This window comes from Apaloderma vittatum, unplaced genomic scaffold, assembly GCF_000703405.1.
Source record: "Apaloderma vittatum isolate BGI_N311 unplaced genomic scaffold, ASM70340v1 scaffold5844, whole genome shotgun sequence".
Lineage (NCBI taxonomy): Eukaryota > Metazoa > Chordata > Aves > Trogoniformes > Trogonidae > Apaloderma > Apaloderma vittatum.
This window is the reverse complement of record NW_009714227.1, coordinates 20946-39033: the sequence shown is the minus strand read 5'-3', so window position 1 is coordinate 39033 and position 18088 is coordinate 20946. Positions and strand designations below refer to the sequence as shown.

The 18088-nt window shown below is 38.2% G+C and overlaps 1 protein-coding gene across 1 annotated transcript in view; it reads right to left on the bottom strand.

Annotated features, from left to right (window-relative positions):
- DNM1L (dynamin 1-like) overlaps positions 1 to 18088 on the bottom strand; it is a gene marked incomplete at its 5' end in the record, with an annotated part of 39210 nt that overhangs the window by 3529 nt on the left and 17593 nt on the right. Inside the window, 14 exons of the mRNA XM_009868658.1 lie at positions 2048 to 2157; positions 2838 to 3005; positions 5478 to 5555; positions 8441 to 8497; positions 10060 to 10152; positions 11108 to 11197; positions 11309 to 11464; positions 12834 to 12954; positions 13157 to 13363; positions 13648 to 13779; positions 14317 to 14437; positions 16337 to 16499; positions 17309 to 17395; positions 17726 to 17797. Of these exons, the coding sequence (XP_009866960.1) occupies positions 2048 to 2157; positions 2838 to 3005; positions 5478 to 5555; positions 8441 to 8497; positions 10060 to 10152; positions 11108 to 11197; positions 11309 to 11464; positions 12834 to 12954; positions 13157 to 13363; positions 13648 to 13779; positions 14317 to 14437; positions 16337 to 16499; positions 17309 to 17395; positions 17726 to 17797 (1655 nt within the window). The remainder of the gene's footprint in view (positions 1 to 2047; positions 2158 to 2837; positions 3006 to 5477; positions 5556 to 8440; positions 8498 to 10059; positions 10153 to 11107; positions 11198 to 11308; positions 11465 to 12833; positions 12955 to 13156; positions 13364 to 13647; positions 13780 to 14316; positions 14438 to 16336; positions 16500 to 17308; positions 17396 to 17725; positions 17798 to 18088) is intronic.

The window sequence follows — 18088 nt, the reverse complement described above, 5'->3', positions numbered from 1 at the left end:
AGGCTTCCTGAAAAGAATTTGAAATGTTGAATCTAGCTGAACCTGATTTTCTTGAGTACTTAGAATATGTGTAGCAGTACTCTTCGGAAAAAAGTGGGGGAAAATATTCACATGCGTGAATCACATCATCATACTAATGGAGTACAAAAATCTGGATGTTGAATCTAGCTGAACCTGATTTTCTTGAGGACTTAGAGTATGTGTAGCAGTACTATTTGGAAAAAAGCAGGGGGAAATATTTACATGCATATCAACAAAATCACATCATCATAATAATGGAGTACAAAAATCTGGGCATATAAACACAGGATCAAAAATCCAATGAGTGCACCTCAGGTTATTTCATTAGAGTGGCAGTAACTGGCAGTAAAAATACTGATGGTCATTTCCAAGTCAGAAGTAAACCATGTTAGTTTGGATAACATTGTTGGTGTCATTTTTTTGCAGCAATATGTTGCAACTAGTGTGGACTTGAAATCCAATGAGTGCACCTCAGGTTATTTCATCAGAGTGACAGTAACTGACAGTAAAAATACTGATGGTTATTTCCAAGTCAGAAATAAACCATGCTAGTTTGGATAACATTGTTGGTGTCATTTTTTGCAGCAATATGTTGCAATTAGTGTGGACTTTTGAGTTCATCTATCATCAGTTCTGACTCATTAACTAGTGGCCACGTCACTTTTCTGATGTCCTCATAGCCCTAAACCTAAATCAAGGCAGATTAAAACGCTCCAACTGCTGCTGCAGAATTAACTTGACAAGGACCATGCCAGTCCACACAGTCAGACCCAAGATCAACCAAGATCCATCAATATATCTGAGCTTTCTGAATCATACTTCCAAGTTTGGCTGGGAATTTTTTAACTACGTTCTGCTGCTTTATGTTTTTTTACTAGCCAGTTGTGGGAAGATTTCTGGGAAATCATGATGAGACCATATAGATCTCTTAGCACTCAAATAATTCAATTTACATTCTCTTTCAAGCCAATACAGTGCAAGTTCTAGCAAAAGAAGAGCTTAAGAAAGAAGCCTAGAATATTTGGGAATTGGCTTATTTCACTTGGCTAAGAGTGAAAGCAACTCAAAATGCAGATTCAAAGCTGTGTGGGTACAGATACCATCCAAACCATCCAAGTAAGAGCCCAAATTAGTTTTGCATATATTATAAGGGATGGACAGCAGGACCATTTTCAAGAGGTATTTCCTAAAAATATTTCTGAACTAGGTGAAAATTCCCTAATACATCAAATTTATAATTTTTGAGATAGCCTTTTTTTTGGTTATGTGCACATATTTACTGCAACAAATAAGAAGGGTTTGTTTAGAGTACACAAGGAGGTAACACTACCAGTGCTAATACTGTAGTAAAATTAAGGTGAACAAAGTAATTTCGTGTGATGAAATACTAAAAATTATATTGAGAATTCCCCCATTTCTCCCCAAATTTCCTAGTATATATAGATACATAGAACAGAAGTTAGGTCTTTTCACAAAAGCTTAAGCGGAGCAAAGCTTTACATCATTCTTCACTACAAAAAAAAATTAAGGAAAACTTTTAAGTCATTTTCCATAGTTAATACAGTAGAAACATCATTTTTATGCTATTTCCATCCTTATAGTTAACTACTAGAAAACTTCGCAGCAGTAGTTCCTGTTTGACTTTCCCATTTGAAATAACTGGATGGCATAGCTCAGTTCTGTCAGGGCTACACAGCAATTAAGAGTTCCATTCCAGTTATTTGCTGCAAATCATCCATCTGCATTGCAGCATCCTCCAGAAAAGCAGGCATTTCTTAAATAATCAAACCTTTTACTTAATGTAATGCAGAACTCAAACCATTAGAGAAAACGAGTGCTTCTTTGGGCTTCTTAATTCTGTGAAGGGTCAAATTTTACTGCTGCTGTCCCTTCTACAAAAAATAAATCACATTTTCTTTCTGCTTACAAACATAAGAGCATGATAAAATAACCAGATTATATACATGACTCTTGAGATATCACAATATTTGTATGACTTAAACACTTCTAGGAAGTTTTGTCGTACCTGTCTTGAATGTTCTTCCTGACAATGAGGAAGTAAGACTTAATAAGTCGTTCAATCACTTCACAATCTCGTTGCTCACGGGCAGAAAGTTTGCGTGCAACAGGTACAGGCTATGTAAAAAAAATAAAAACTTCAGTTTACTGGTTCTGCTCATCTGCATAAGTAAATAAAACTCTCACTGTGGAGTGTAAAATAAACTTGCTTTTTTAGCCTGATAGTTTGATAGATGTAATCTATCTTGTAAAAAGCCTCTAATTCTTCAGAAATAAAATTAAGAGACATAACAAAATCCAGATCTATGAAGCAAAGGTCAGAAGGCACCACTACTAAATTTCTTTTAAAAAGCTCACTAAAGGACCTAAGCTCTCCAATCACTTAAAGGATCTCAATCTATTTCCAACTCCAGTGGTTTTTGTCTTTAATGATTCTTTTCCTCTAACATAAAAATGTCAGCTTCAGCAAAAAAGAGCAGGAATACGAGTCAAGACATGAACTGACATTTGCCTCTGTACAAAGAGCGATCGATCCAGACATGGAGTTCACTTGCACAGGAATTTGTGAAAGGAAGCCAGTTATCCCAGCCAATAGGCTGGGACTGGAAGAAGGGAAAGATGAAGGTTTTGGGCAAGTAGGAAAGCAAAAGAGACTGGTTAGAGCTCCGCATCCCCATAGCAGTAATTATTTACAAAGACATGGTACATAAGCAGTAAAGTTACAAGATCTGGAATGCAGATGTCTTCCCTCAAGAGCCTGACCTATGAAAAGGAGGTATTTGTCTTTCCTAACTCACCACATCTAAGAGGTTTACAGCATGGCCTTTTTGAGGACTTGCCGGTAGGGCCGGAGCTGGCTTGGATTTTTCTTCTGCCGATACCTCTTCTACTTTTGAGGGTTTCAGCATTCCTCTCCAGTTGCCTGTTCCAGGCTCCTGAGCCACGTCTCCTGCTCCAGAAGCAGCCTGCATGAACAGCACAATGAAGGGACATTGGAGAGTTAGAACCTGGGCACTGCAAAGCAGCATCTCATCAAATCTACTATTACAGAGTTATAGGTAAGAGTAACTAAAAATGAGATTTTCAAGTGTATATTCCCATTGTTTTGTTCTTCACATTCCCCACCTTTGTTCTCCCTTCGCAGCTTAGAGCTGACACAATATACCAGTAAAATGAAAGCTTTTAAAACTTGTATTCTTCTCAGTAAGGTTATGAAAATGCCACCCACAGAGAAGCTCCCTAGCATTTTAAGGGTCTACAAATCACTTCTGAAATACAGAATGGTCTCCCTAAATCATTTGGTTTTACCACCAAAGCAACATGACTTGTACTATTAGGATCATTCTGAAAGCATGTTTTGAAGATCAGCCACAGCTCTTAGAAGACTTATTTATATTTAAATATAAATGAAGTTACTACATACAATAACAGCTAATAAAATATGCACAGTCATGTTTGCAAGCACCACAGCTGTGAACATATTTGTGCTGCCAAACCTCAATTTACAGAAGGGTTTATTTTTGTATCTAATCAGAACAAAAATCTCTGAAGATCAGAGTGTCTGAGAAGTTTCAGAAAAGAAGTGGCTCACTGATCATCTCAGAAAAGGACATAACAGCCACCTCTTAAACATCAGGACAAAGGGCAATGGATTCAAGCTAGATAACAGGAAGTTCCACCACAACATGAGGAAGAACTTTACTGTGAGGGTGACAGAGCACTGGCACAGGCTGCCCAGAGAGCTTGTAGAGTCTCCTTCTCTGGAGACCTTCAAGACCTGTCTGGATGCATTCCTGTGTGGCTGCCCTAGGGCATCCTGGTCTGGCAGGGGGGTTGGACTCAATGATCTCCAGAGGTCCCTTCCAACTCCTACCATTCTGTGATTAGGAATTACTGGCCAAAAGAAATATTAGTAGATGCTATCCACTACGTGTCAAATTGGTATTAAAATACACTAGTTTATGTTGATGTGGAACAGTGGTAATTTTTACTTTGTACCTTGCCATAAGCCTAGTATCCGCTCTATTTACTCCTGTGCTTTGAAATCTATTGCTGTTTTAAAAAACATTCAAGGCTCTGAACTACTACTACTACTATGTCTTGTTTCAGATATAGGAGGAAATAAGCTAAATTTCTCTCTTGTGTTTACAATTAAAATGCCACAAGCTGGTCTTGAGTCTAAAAAGAAAAAAAAGCCCTCAGAAACAAAGCATGGCAAACAGAGCACCAACAGCTGCATTTTAGGAGGAAACCCAGCTAAACTGTGCATGTCAGAAATTTTATTAAAATTGCAAAACTGTTCAGAGGTGATGTAAAAAACATACTGTAAGAATTCAGATCAACCTCTGCTAAAAAGAGAGAACCACTGATGAGAAAAGCCTCATTATATTATTTCTGATTGCAAGACAACTATTCAAAATGGCAAAAATGCCACTCTCCGTGGCTCTCCGTGGAGCCTACTGTATCTCCAAAGTAGTTTTGGAAAAAAAGGTACATTTCTTTCACAAAAATAGAAGTGTTGAGTATGTACCAACCTAATAAAGGACAGGTTTTGTGAGAAAAAAAATTAAACCAAATTTAGCAACTTCCTGCAACTTCTTAAGTCACAACAGTATCCTCACGGTAGCTCTTGATTTCTTTTTGATGTTTGCAAGCATAGCAGAACTTCTGAAACTCTAACGAAAGTAATGGTTAAAATTCTGCTACTGACTAGATTTTGACTTGAGCTACTTTAATCAGAACATAAATGGCAGCTTTGCACTAGAAGCTGAACGTGCATATGCAATGAAGCTGAAAGCCTGAGTCCTCTTGGTACTCCTGCTACACAAACTTGTGACTATCCATCTTTTCTGATCCCTAGTGAAAGCAATTAGCAAAAGGTCTTTACAGTAATGAGCTGTTATTTTAACATGAGAGACAGCACACCTGAAGCACAAGAAACCGCTGCAGAACACATTTCACAAACATAAACAGGACAACTATGTCAAACAACAAACAGGAGGTTCAGTTTGAAGAGAACCCTATGAAGATTCCCCACGGAAAGCAGGAAACTCGTGAGTTTTTTTAGTTTATCTTCTGTCCTCCTCCTTTAACTGTCAACACATTAAAAACATGCAGTTTAACAACCATGCTGAACGCTTAGGATTACAATACCGATGCACCAAGCAAACTACTGACGACAGTTTGAGGCAAATTATGCCGCAGACTCACACCACAATAGATATTGCACCCGAGAGTTCAAACAGAAAGCAGTGGCTGCCACCTAATGGCCCATCTTTACCTGCATAAACTAAAATCAGTAATGCCGATTAGCCTGTACTCGGCAGGACATACCGGGTCAGTGACAGAGCACCACATACAAACTGCTTTCCGTATCATCTGCGGCACACCACAAAAGGAAAGTGCATGCAGTGCTTATAGGAAAAATCAAGACAGACCTTGCCATCAGCCTCAGCAGAAGCAGCAGTAACAGCCTCCTGGGAAGCAGATGTCAATGCACCTGGGGCTTTTGTTGACTAAGGAAGGTGAAAAATGCAGGGAAGGGGGGAAAAACACCATAATTCAACTGAAGACCAGCAAATCTACCTAGCAAATTTCAAACACTTTAACCTACTACCACCTTTAAAAAATCCAGAGAGGAAAATATTTTGAATTTGAAAGCAAAACTGTAATATAAGCAGAAAAAAAGGAAAAAAATCAGCATCTCTAAGACAGTTAAGAGACTTTTAGCTTATCTGCCCTTCAATTTCATTTCAGCTCCTACACTGATGATATAAATATAAAATCAATTAAAAAAAAGGATCAAAACCCACTGAAAGCAACTTCTAGATAGCTGCCTTAAATTCCAATTCTTCCATCAGCTGGCTTCTACTGATTAAGGCAGTAATATTAAATCCATTCTGGGACTTTGTTTCATTTTTTAAGCTAACAGACTTGATGAACTAATTTCTTTCAGCTGTAGTAACTCCTGTTACAACCTGCAAAGATCTCAAATTATATTCTGTATACCTGGATTCCAAATACCTCACATAATATTAAATACCTAATTGTCTAAAATTGCAGCTGATTGTCACACCACTCATTTCTACTGCCAAGAAGTGCTTTCCATGACACTTGGTTCTTCCACTCATGTACATACTTGGCATTGAACTAATCTCAAAACCTGGTTAAAGTAAGCAAACTCCAGAGACAGAATACGTGACTGGATTACCATGATCGACTGAAAAAGCCACCTCCACCAGTTTTAAGAGTGACTTTGTAAAAAAAACCAAAAAAACCCAAAAAAACCCCAAAACAACCACCATAGAATCATGGAACAGTATTGGCTGGAAGAGACCTTCAAGATCGTCGAGTCCAACCTTTCCCTAGCCCTATCAACACCACTAAACCATGTCCCTCAGCACAACACCTACCCGGCTCTTAAACACCTCCAGGGATGGGGACTCAGCCACCTCCCTAAGCAGCCTGTTCCTGTGCCTGTCAACCCTCTCAGTAAAGAAATTCTTCCTAATATCCAACGTGAACCTCCTCTGGTGCAACTTAAGGCCATTTCCCACTGTCCTATCCCTTGCCACTGGGGAGAACAGACCAACCCCACCTCTCTTCAACCTCCTTTCAAGTACTTGTAGAGAGCGATAAGGTCTCCCCTCAGTCTCCTCCAGGCTAAACAGCCTCAGATCCCTCAGCCATTCTTCATACAACACATGCTCCAAATCCTTTACTAGCCTGCTAGCCCGTCTCTGCCCTCTCCAGCACTTCAGTGTCCTTCTTGTAGTGAGGGGCCCAAAACTGCACACAGCACTCGAGGTGTGGCCTCACCAAAGCCAAGTACAGGGGCATGATCACCTCCCTGCTCCTGCTGACAACCCCAGTCCTGATCCCGGCCAGGAGGTCGTTGGCCTTCTTGGCCACCTGGGCACACTGCTGGCTCATGTTCAGCTGCTGCCCATCAACACCCCCAGGTCCCTCTCTGCCTGGCAGCTCTCCAGCCATTCCTCCCCAAGCCTGTAGCGCTGCTGGGGGTTGTTGTCATCAAAAATGCAGGACCCGGCACTTGGCCTTACTGAAACTCGTGGAATTGGCCTTGGCTCAGTGATCCAGCCTACCTAGATCCCTCTGTAGGGCCTCCCTACCTTCAAGCAGATCAATGCTTCCAGTCACCTTGGTGTCGTCTGCAAACTTACTAAGGGTGCACTCTGTCCCTTTGTCCAAATAATTGATAAAAATGTTAAACAGGAGTGGCCCCAGAACTGAGCCCTGGGGGACACCACTCGTGACCAGTCACCAACTGGATTTAACTCTATTGACCACAGCTCTTTTGACTCGGCCATCTAACCAAGTTTTCACCCAACAAAGCATATGCCCATCCAAGTCAAAGCACATGCCCATCTCACCAAGTCACTACATTGGCACATTGAATATTATAAATTACTTGTGTATCTTCTGAGTAAGAAGTGTGTGGCCATCAGATCAAGGTGGTTCTCCCCCTTTAATCTGCTCTTTTGAGATCCCACCTGGAATACTGCATCCAGTTTCAGTGTCCCCACCATAAGAGGGACATAGATCTGTTGGAGCGTGTTCAGAGGAGGGCCACAAAGATGATCCAGGGGCTGGAGCACCTCTGCTACAAGGACAGGCTGCAGGAGCTGGGATTGTTCAGTTCTGACAAGAGAAGACTCCTCCTGGGGGACATTATAACTGCCTTGCAATACCTGAAGAGAACCTACAGGAAGGCTGGGGGGGAACTTTTTACACAAGTGTCCACGGATAGGACAAAGGGAAATGGGTTTAAGTTAAAGGAGAAGAGATTTAGATTGGATCTTAGGAAAAAATTCTTCAGTATGAGGGTGGCAAGACTCTGGAATAAATTGTCCAGAGAAGTTGTGGATGCCCCCATCCTGGAGGCATTCAAGCCAAGTTGGATGAGGCCTTGAGTAACCTGATCTAGTTGAGAGTCATCCCTGCCCATGACAGGGAGGTTGGATTAGCTGATCTCCAAGGTCCCGTCCAACCTAGGCCATTCTATGACTCTGTGATTCTATGAAATCAGCATGTCTCAGCCATAAATTTAAGCATGCAAGTTCTGACTCCATCTTTAACATTTTAAGGCATTTTAAGCTTTACCTCAGATGCATTCAAGTAATAAGTGTAATATTAATACAGATTTATAGGCAAGTATTCAAAAATCCCAGAGTTAAAACCTGTCAAAAATTGTGTCTTTGGAAGAAGAAAATAACATTCCACTTTTATCTTACAAAACTGAAAGAAAGAAGTCAATATCTGGAAGCTCCCAAGTCTGTTACTAGGGCAGCATATCAAAGTTTGGAATACTTACATTGGATCAAAGGAGGATGCATTAAATTTTAAATGAATAAATAAATAAAAATCAACCTTTACTTACCTTGTCTCGTTGTACAGCAGAAGGCAATTCCCGGGCTAACCTGTTACGCCTTTGTTCCTTTAAAAACAATCCAGCAAGACCTCAATTATTTCTTACTCTGTATCAACACATAGGCAAGATTCATACTTTACAGATGACTTGCATTTTAGGGACAAACACAAGTAATTTCATTTTGTCCAGTGTAATGTAGTCATACTATGATCCTAGGAAAGTCTTGATTATTCAGATAAAATTACTCTGATTACCTGCTCAAAAGTAAATTCTAAATATAAAAAGTTCCGCAAAATTTTTGTAACACACTCCATAATCAAAATTAGAGCCTTTTAAAAATCAAGATCAGTTACACAGTTTGGCTCAGCATAGATACCCCATAGCCCTTATGAAGCTTTAAATCTTCGAAGTAATCTAAAAGGATTTGATTTTCTGTCCAGGAGGGTTAGCTATGATTAGCCCAAAAGGAGGGAGGAAAATTCACTTCATAGCAAAATAGAATTTAAAGCAAATCGGGACAAACACAGATCTGTTTTTTCTTGAAATTAAGAGTTGATTCTCCACTGAATAAGGATAAGATGTTTTACGTGCTTTGTCTCTTCAAAAATTTCAATGTCCTGTTCAGAAAAATGTTGAGGAATAACTACTTTAAGTAAAACACAACTATACCATAATCTCATATGTTCAACTTCACAAATTTTTAATTTTTTTACTCATGGCAGTTTGATCACAACTGTTTCTAAACTAGATTCAAGAGCAGTCTACCAAGGTAAATTCAATTGCATATCCAGACAATACAAAATTTGTGTGTAGAAGTTGAAAGGTTAGAACTAAAGAGCAGAAATGACAATATAAGCATTTTTAAAAAAGAACACCACTAGAAAAGAATCTATTGGATAAGCAGAGAAACACAAGGATATTAGCAAATTCTTAGCCAGGTAGATGAGCTACTGCAACAAAGTCAGACTGCAACAAGTAATTGAGCAGATCAGTTGTAGAACAATTGCTTTTATAGGATGATGACAGCAATAAATATTATCAAAACTTGGCTTGAAAAACAGAAAGACTACTGAAATTCTAAGAGATTTACGGGAGACTGATGGAGAAAATTGTCTTTAAGAGAGATTGAAATGTGATGATACAGAGATTCAAGAACAATGCCAAAAGGAAGCAGAAATTAAAACCTAAATAGAGGAAACAATACTTGGATTATCCTTCCATGAATGGGAGCAATATTATAGCTATTGATACATTTATCAGAGACAAAATGCAGTTACTTCAACACTAAAGAGTATTTCACAGTTACCTATTTAAGGTTTCTATTCCAAAAATTTCATTTAATAGTAAACATTCAATTAGATGTTCATCTTATTTTCTAGACAGAAATACAGACAGAATTGTTTTTACTGAAATATCAATCACTGTTCCTGAATGTAATATGCAATATAAATGTAATAAATCAAGAGATCACAAGAATAGACTCCACATTTGTAATATATCACACATTTTTATACTTCAAAATGTAGAACTGTGCTTCAAAGAAATAAACTAATAATTGTTAAAAAAACAAACACTTCAAGGCTCTCACTTAAAGGAATCAAAAGACTTTTTAGGAGAATGTGTTTTACCTCAATGTTGTTATTCATTAAACCACAGGCATCAGCAAAGTCTGGATGTTTGGTATTGATATAAGCTAACTCAATGGCCACTAGATTATGAACCTGCAATGCAAATCAGTGACAGTTCAAAAATTCAGTGAGTAAATCTAATGCTAGTGACAAGCAATGACCTACAAGTGCTAGAAAATGCAGTTTAACTGTCTGTAGCAAAAGGCTGTTCTCACTGCTCCAAATTTAAAGTTCTGATCCAGACAGCAAGAAGGGAATTCATTCATTGCAACACATTCAGACCTTCAGCCGTTTTGGCTGTTGTATCAGTTTAACCTGGTGAAGCCATCAAGCTAACCCCTCTCCAGTGAGATATAAACAATACTCAGCAATTTAGTAAGTGTAAGCTATAAAGTACTGAAGTGAACTATATAGTCAAGCTTCAGTCACAAGCCACATACATTTCAAACAGTGAGAGATGGCTCAACTATGGGGACAGTGAGCCTACGGAACAATTTTTGCATTTTATATCAACCATACACAGAGTCAATAACTGAAACACTTTGTTTTCTCTCCAGTAAGCAGCTCGAAGCAGAATTCTGTAGTAAAACATAATTACTCAAAGCTAGAAGTTAGATTTTGAGGTCTCACTAGCTAAAGGGCAGTATAAGCAAAACCAACATTTTCTGTTGATTTTATCTCCCAAACACACAGCGTAAGGACTGTAACTTAATTTTCATCACCTTCTGTTACAAGGTGACAGCTTCTGTTACAAGGGAGAGAAATATATCAGAAAGACTAGAAGATGTTAAATCCAAGTTTTAGTAAAATTCTTCTTGGGAAATTGAAACATACAGGACAACAAGCTGAAAAGGGTTCCCTCTATCTCTTTGGTTTCTATGTCTATATCAAACTGCGTAGCTACTAAATACCTAGCTATTTAACAAATACGAGTTAAGATTTCTTTAGTAATTTGGGCTCCTGACATTAGAAAATAAACAGATGCATCAAGAAACACTCCAAAAAACATGCCCTTTTTTCAGCAAACTTATACTAGATGGAAAATTACCATTTCATTTGTGACAGGAAGTCTTCTGCGCAGAAGACAGGTAACTACTTCAACTATGGCATCATGCAATTTAGGAAACCTCAGTAATTCCTAAAAAGAAACCAAAATTTAGTGATGAGACTTGAAGGATTTTTTTAGGAAGTGAGAGGGGGAAAGGAAGCTCAACAATTACAAATGTAACTCTAAAACAAGCCTTTTTACCTGTGTACTGTAATTACTACAATGTTGGATAATCCTCTGCATTTCTTCATGAACCAGCTCCACACAACGCAAGCTAGGTTCTTCTAAACGTTTGATTTGCCTTTTTACCAGCAATTCAAATGAAACTTCAGGAACAAACAAGGCAGGTCGGGGACCCTAGTTCAGAAGGACGAAAAACACTGGTAAATTGTGTATTAAAACAACAAGCATTTCTAAGTAGTGTCTGATGAAGCCCAGCATAAACCAGGTGACAGTGTTCACACTGAAAAGAACACTCAGAACAGGAATTAAAGAGTAAAATATGCTAGAATAATATTGAAATATAAAAGCTATAAAATAGGAAGTTTTTACCTTTAAGACAAACTGTGTTAAATAATGATTGCCCAGCACCCTTGCAGTATCTTGAAGATTTCTACCTACTAATATCACTCTAAGGCTTATGACTATGAACAATTCTTTTTGCACTTCTAGATCCAAGTTTAAATGAAATTTATTATAAAGGCAAAGACATTCTCTTCCTAACTCCAGAGAGAAAAGTTACCATTGCTTATTTGGCAGTCCTGGGCATACTGCAAGGCAGGTAAGTTTTCTGTCCGGTAAATCAATGACACTGTATGATTATACCTTGTTAGACATAGTTTACTTACAAACCACACAGACTATGCTTAATTATACCTAAAACATTTTTTACATGAAATTTCCTTTTCTTTAATAAATAAATAAATACATGAGCTTTAGAAAGACAAGGATGTGATACGTCACCTAAAGCCAAGACATCTCTCCTGTTACTAAATGCTGGTTTATGTTTACAGAAGGTTAAGAGCATGCACACAGATGAGTGCTGCAGAGTACCTCATCTGCTCCAGATCTGAGCAATTGCTGACCATGCAGAAACCTCACAGTCCAAATCCAACGAGAACACAGTTCAAAAGCAGACTTAGGTTTCTTACGTCCAAAGTCAAGCTCTACAGAGTGAACATTCCACATACTGCAAAATTTAGAAGTGAACTTACTCCATTAACTCTGAGCAACACCAATTCCCATATTCACAAGAAACCAAATCTGTCGTGTAAACAGCAAACCATCAGAGTTGTGCTCCTTACACGCAATTAAAAATATCTGAATGTGTCCCAGCCCATTCATCTCAGACTGACTCTTTGTAACTAACAGAAGTGTCTAATGCAAAATAAATGCAGAGGTAGTCTTCCATCACCATTGCCATAATATATAATAGCCTCAGGATAGGCTTGCCAAAGCTGGGCCTGAGCTTTATTTCAGCCTGTAAATAACAGGAATGAGGTGTAAGCATTCACCTTAAACTCATTCCATATAGGATAATAGCTAGAAATTTGGATATCCTAATTTTTCCACTTAAAATACTAAAAAGCAGGTTTCAGCCTCTTCATATTAACTCATTCAGCTGAGATCATTAATTCACAGGACTAAAAGAACACAAATTCATCAAAACCCTATCTTCAAATCCAATATATAGCAACAACACTTAGAAATACTTAGCATCACTCACAGTAGCATTTCTAATGGCAGTTAGAATATCAATTGTGTTAAGGCCACCCAGCGGGTCAACAGACTCTAAAGTTCTTCCAAAGGTCTCATGAAAAATGTAACAGATTCTGGCTCCACCACACCTGAAAGAATAAAATAGCAACTGAAGTACCAAACAAGGAAAAAAAAGCTGTCATTGCAAACATTTTTTACAGTTACTTTGATTCAAGTATGTTTGAGTATGTTATGCTCTAGTGCAGTACTATTGTCAATAAAAGCCAGTGGGAGCCACTGGGTCGATCTAACTGCTAAAGCCAATGTTACAGAAAACCATTTGGTACTTACAGCTCCGAAGTCTCTATGTATTTTGCTGTTCCTTCAATAGTGTTACAATATTCTGTGGCAAATTTGGTAATAAGCTGCAATAAAGTGGCACTTTTGTCCTCCACAGGTTCCCCATAGCTGTTTAGCAGAGACTGGTACTGAGCAGCTAAAACATTGATTCTGGTTTTCAGTTCTGGCAAGCAATCCCTGATATGATGCATCAGTAATCTAAAAATAGAAAACGGTCCCTCATTAGAAGGGAGGAAAAGTTTCAGCTTTATCTTCTTCATCAAAAGAGAAGAGACAGAAAAAAGTCACTAAAGTAAACATTTACCACACTTGGAACAAAACAGAGGTTTCCTTAATCACTGTACAGCACCAAACGAGAAAGGTAAAAATAAATTTTTACATATATTTCTAACAGATCGATTTATAACTTAAAAGTTACATTAAAAGCACTCTTTTATTTGACTTTACATGCATCTATTTTACTTTACATGATAATGTAATACCTGTTCAGTGTTCTAGCAAGATACTTGGTTCCGTTTCGATTGGCTAAGGAAGGGTATTTCTTTTGAAGAAAACCATACTCATCACGAATGGAATCAGCTACACTCTTCTTATTGTTAATATCCAACTGACTCCTGAAGTTAAAAGACAGAGGTACACGCTGGTTAATAGATGCAAAGTAAAAATAACAGACACTTCTCCTTTTCTGGACAAGACATCTAATAGCTGTTTTTTGCTTTACACACATAACCCATCCTCCTTAGACAATAAAGGGTTTTATTTGTTGTTCCATGCAGCACAGTCAACAAATCAAAACCTAGCTAATGCAAAAATTAAAAGTGAACAGTACTATAGCCATATGCAGTTAGCACTGATACATACAAGATCTGTAATGGATAAGCACTAACGTGAACAGCTGGCCAGAAGCATCTCTCAAGCTAAGAAACAACAGCGCAAAGAAGTGACACTACAGCTCTTTTTGAGGAAGTGTCCCTACTCATTTCTAATTAACTGTTGGTTGAATGTAAGAAGAACAGACAGGCTTTTCAAAAGTTAGCAACAAGCTTCTCACTTATTCAGAAGTTTATTTCAAAATCAAGTCATCTTATTGTTAAAGCCATATTCATGGTTCAAGCATTACTTTATTAAGTAATCGACGTGCCGAGACAGACCTGTTCACTACTCCAATGATGCCAAGTTTGACTGGAATCACTCTTCCCAGGAGCACATCCATAGCATCAGTGCCAGCATCCATGAGATCCAGCTTTGTGATAACAGCAAGGGTTCTTCGACCTACCAAAAGGACAACTCACTCACAAGGATGTTTTGTCTTCATCGAGGCAGCTAAAACCCATCATTCAAAAAGTTCCTCATAGAGTTGCATGAAGTTTAATACTGCAAACCAGCAAAGATTAGTGCAGGAACATGTGGTATTGGTGTATCTGGGGGCCCTTATTAACAGGGGTGTAAGAAAGTATTTGGCAGGCTCTGTTCCCCACACGGGGCTGGTTAAAGAAAAAGGTTCAGGCACCACACAGTTTGAAATTCTCGTCATTGCTGATTACAACAAACATTCTTGCATACTACAGGTTAGAGGCATTACTGAGCATTTGTGGAGGACTTGAGTAAGGGAGGCAGAAGACATGCAAGTGTGAGCTGACTGAACACATTTCTAGCATCTACGAAGGACCAGACGTAATGGCAATCTGTTCAGAACCATATGTGAAATACCACTACCCACTGGAGAAGCTGCTAAAGGAGGCAACAGGCCCACTTTCAGCACAGGGTATCAAACCACTGAAAACCCCAAGAGACTGAATAGCTCGAAATCCATCCACTGAAGACGCTTTAGGGGATTTATTTTTGCTAACGAAACATATGTTTACTGAACGTTTTCTAATTTAAAATTAAGCTTCACATTGGACACAGTGGAGGAAAAAGGGACCTAAATTCATTAAATAGGTAAATGTTGCACATCTAAACAGGTAGGCTAACATGCACAGACTTTGCATGTGACCTTAATATTTTCCCAGGCTTTTGGGTCTGAAAAAAATGTGGCAAGAACTTTTTTTAAAACATGACACACGCTTTTTGAGTTTCAAAATAAACTGGTACCTCAGTGAGATCAGTAGGTTCTTGGGTTCTGAAACTTTCAGATGAATGCAACAAATGCAAGTCAGAGTCTACCTACTTCAGTAATTCTAGTTCTCACTACATATTATTATTCCTACAGAACTTGCCACATGAACCTCCAGACCCTTAAGGTTTAGAATTTTGAGTAGTGATCCAAAAGTTACAGTTGATCTTTTTTACAGGGGTAAAAGGAAAGGGTCTGCTGCCTTGAACCAGGACAGTATGACTGAGGAGACTGCCAGGAGAGGTTCTCCCTCAAAGCTACATGCCTGTGGAACCCATCAAGGCTTAGGCAGCCAGGCCAAAGCAGACACAGAGATTGAAAACAATCAAGAAATGTTACACTTTATGGGAAGAAAAATTTGAGGCTAAACCACACCAACGCTAAATTTTAGCTTGGTTTACTATACCTATTTTTTCACACAGTGCCATTTATTAGTCAATGGCACTAACACCGCTTCACATAAACAAGAAGCGGGTAGCCAGTAGCTTCGGATCTGTTTCAAAGTCATTAGGTAAATATAAAACAATAATTCTCTTTCTAGACTAAATTGAATCAGTCAGTTCTGTCACATAAATGCAGGGCACCAAAATGGACACTGACAGTATTTATTGATTTTATTCTTTCTAAAAGTCACTAACAGCTAGACAGTCAAATACTAGCTGCAGGATGGCGTATTTTCTCTACAAAAAGAAACAACATTAGCAATAAAGCATGAAGTCATCCTCACAGACCACGGTAAACTACTATATCTCAAAACCTCCAACATTCTGTAATGCCATTTTACTGCTCTGGAAATAGAAATGGCTCCTATGACTACTAAAATACATATCTGGCCTGTTTGTAAGCAAGAAATCTATTCGTTATTGACTCATCACAGCATTCTCTGAGTTGCAGAGATTGCAGCAGGAAGCAGATACAATAATTGTATTTTCTAGGAAATGCAGTGACATTTGGTTTTCTCGCTGCTTTTTGATCAAACAACTTCAGTTTTATTTTAGGATTTAATTTTAAAAAAAGGAGTTGAACTACAGGATACAGTTTTTCTTGCTGCTTACCATCTGGATCCACCTCCCGTGCAATTTTAAGGGCTTCTGAAGTGGCCATGTCCGTGTTAGCAGCCGTGACTGCCAGAATAATTGAATTAGGGTTGCTGATGAATTGAAGGATTAACTCTCTTATTTGAAGTTCAATGTCCTTAGGCTGATCACCAACAGGCACCTAGAAAAAAAACAAACTAGAACTGTTCAAAATTGTATATTTATGCCTGTGTGAGATCACTCATTGAAAGTTCACAGCCCGTGCCATGGTATAAGACAAAGTCTTCCAGCCCTTTCCTTCCCCCTTCACAAACAAACAGGAAAGAAAACTAAGATCTTGAACAGTACAAAAAAAAAAAAATCAAAAATGCTCTTACAGAAAGAAGAATTAGTTCAAATTATTTGATACTGTTGTCAAGAAGACTTGCTATTCAAGAACTACCTGCACAACTGGCAAAGTGGAGTGTGTATGTGTGCATGGGCAGGGAAAGAAGTCATCTTGTCATCTTTGTGCCAGAGAAAATTATTTGGTATAAAACCTTAACAAACAGGAGGTGAACACTTCTTCCAGTGTATCCTCACTTTATACAACTTCTTCTGCAAAATACATATAGCAACTTCTGGAGAAGCAATGGGGAAAACATTTTCAAATTTGTCAACTACCCGTCCACCTGCAGGTACAACTTTGAAACTTCAAGTGCCACCTCCTCTATTAAAAAAAACACGCAGCCCGCACAACACCTCCAATCCCTCAGTTGTATATAGAAAAAAGAAGAACTTAAGCAAATTACCTCCTACAACACTGAAGAACACCAGAAACCCAAATTTTACACAAGAAGATGGTAACAACTCAAATTTATATAACCATCTACTTAACCTGGGAAAGCTGTTTATCTAACAACACAAAATACTGTCAGAGAGCAAACATACATCCCTTGTTTCAAACTAAAATGTTCACAGAGAGTCAGAAAGGAAGCATTCTCATCTTACCTTTGTCATTCCAGGTAAGTCCACAAGAGTCAGATTTACAACATTAGCTGAAAAAATCTTAAGATGAATAGGTTCAGGACTGATTCCCTAGAAACATATTAATAATACAAATTAATCACTGTACTGCACTATTTAAATGCAGCTGTCAGAAAGCCAAAAGGTGTAGTTGCTATTGTAGTGCACTATTACCACAGAAGCTTTGAAGTAAAGTAACAGCAATTCTCTGCATTTTCTTTTAACTGAAGTAATTTATCTCACAAATACAGTGAAAAAAATCTCAAGACGGGAAGCAGCATTATTGTATTCTTCATTAGAATAGGTCAGTGCTTTTCACTTCTAGCCGCAAAAACTATTCAAGAAAGGTTTAAGCAGCAAGAGCATCTATAACAAGATAAAGATTGACAGTGTAACATTTACCTTATTATTTCCTGAAATTCTCTCCGTTTCATTTTCTATTTCCTGACGAATTTCATCAAAATCTGTATAGATCTGAAGTGTGGAACAAATAAACTGTTTAGAAATCAAAGACAGCATACACTTACTTAATTGTAAAAATTGTAAAATAATGGTCTCTTCTCCAAGAGACAGTGAAAAACACTGCAACCAAGTATATAAAAATGTAAGAAAAAACAAGAATTACTATTAGTCCTTAAGCTAATGCTAACAGCAATCATCAGTGCTACAATTTACAGAAATTGGAATCTTGGTATTTAATCTGCTGATTAATACTGTGAGATGGCACTTATTAGCACTTATTACCCCATCAACATCAGAAAAGGT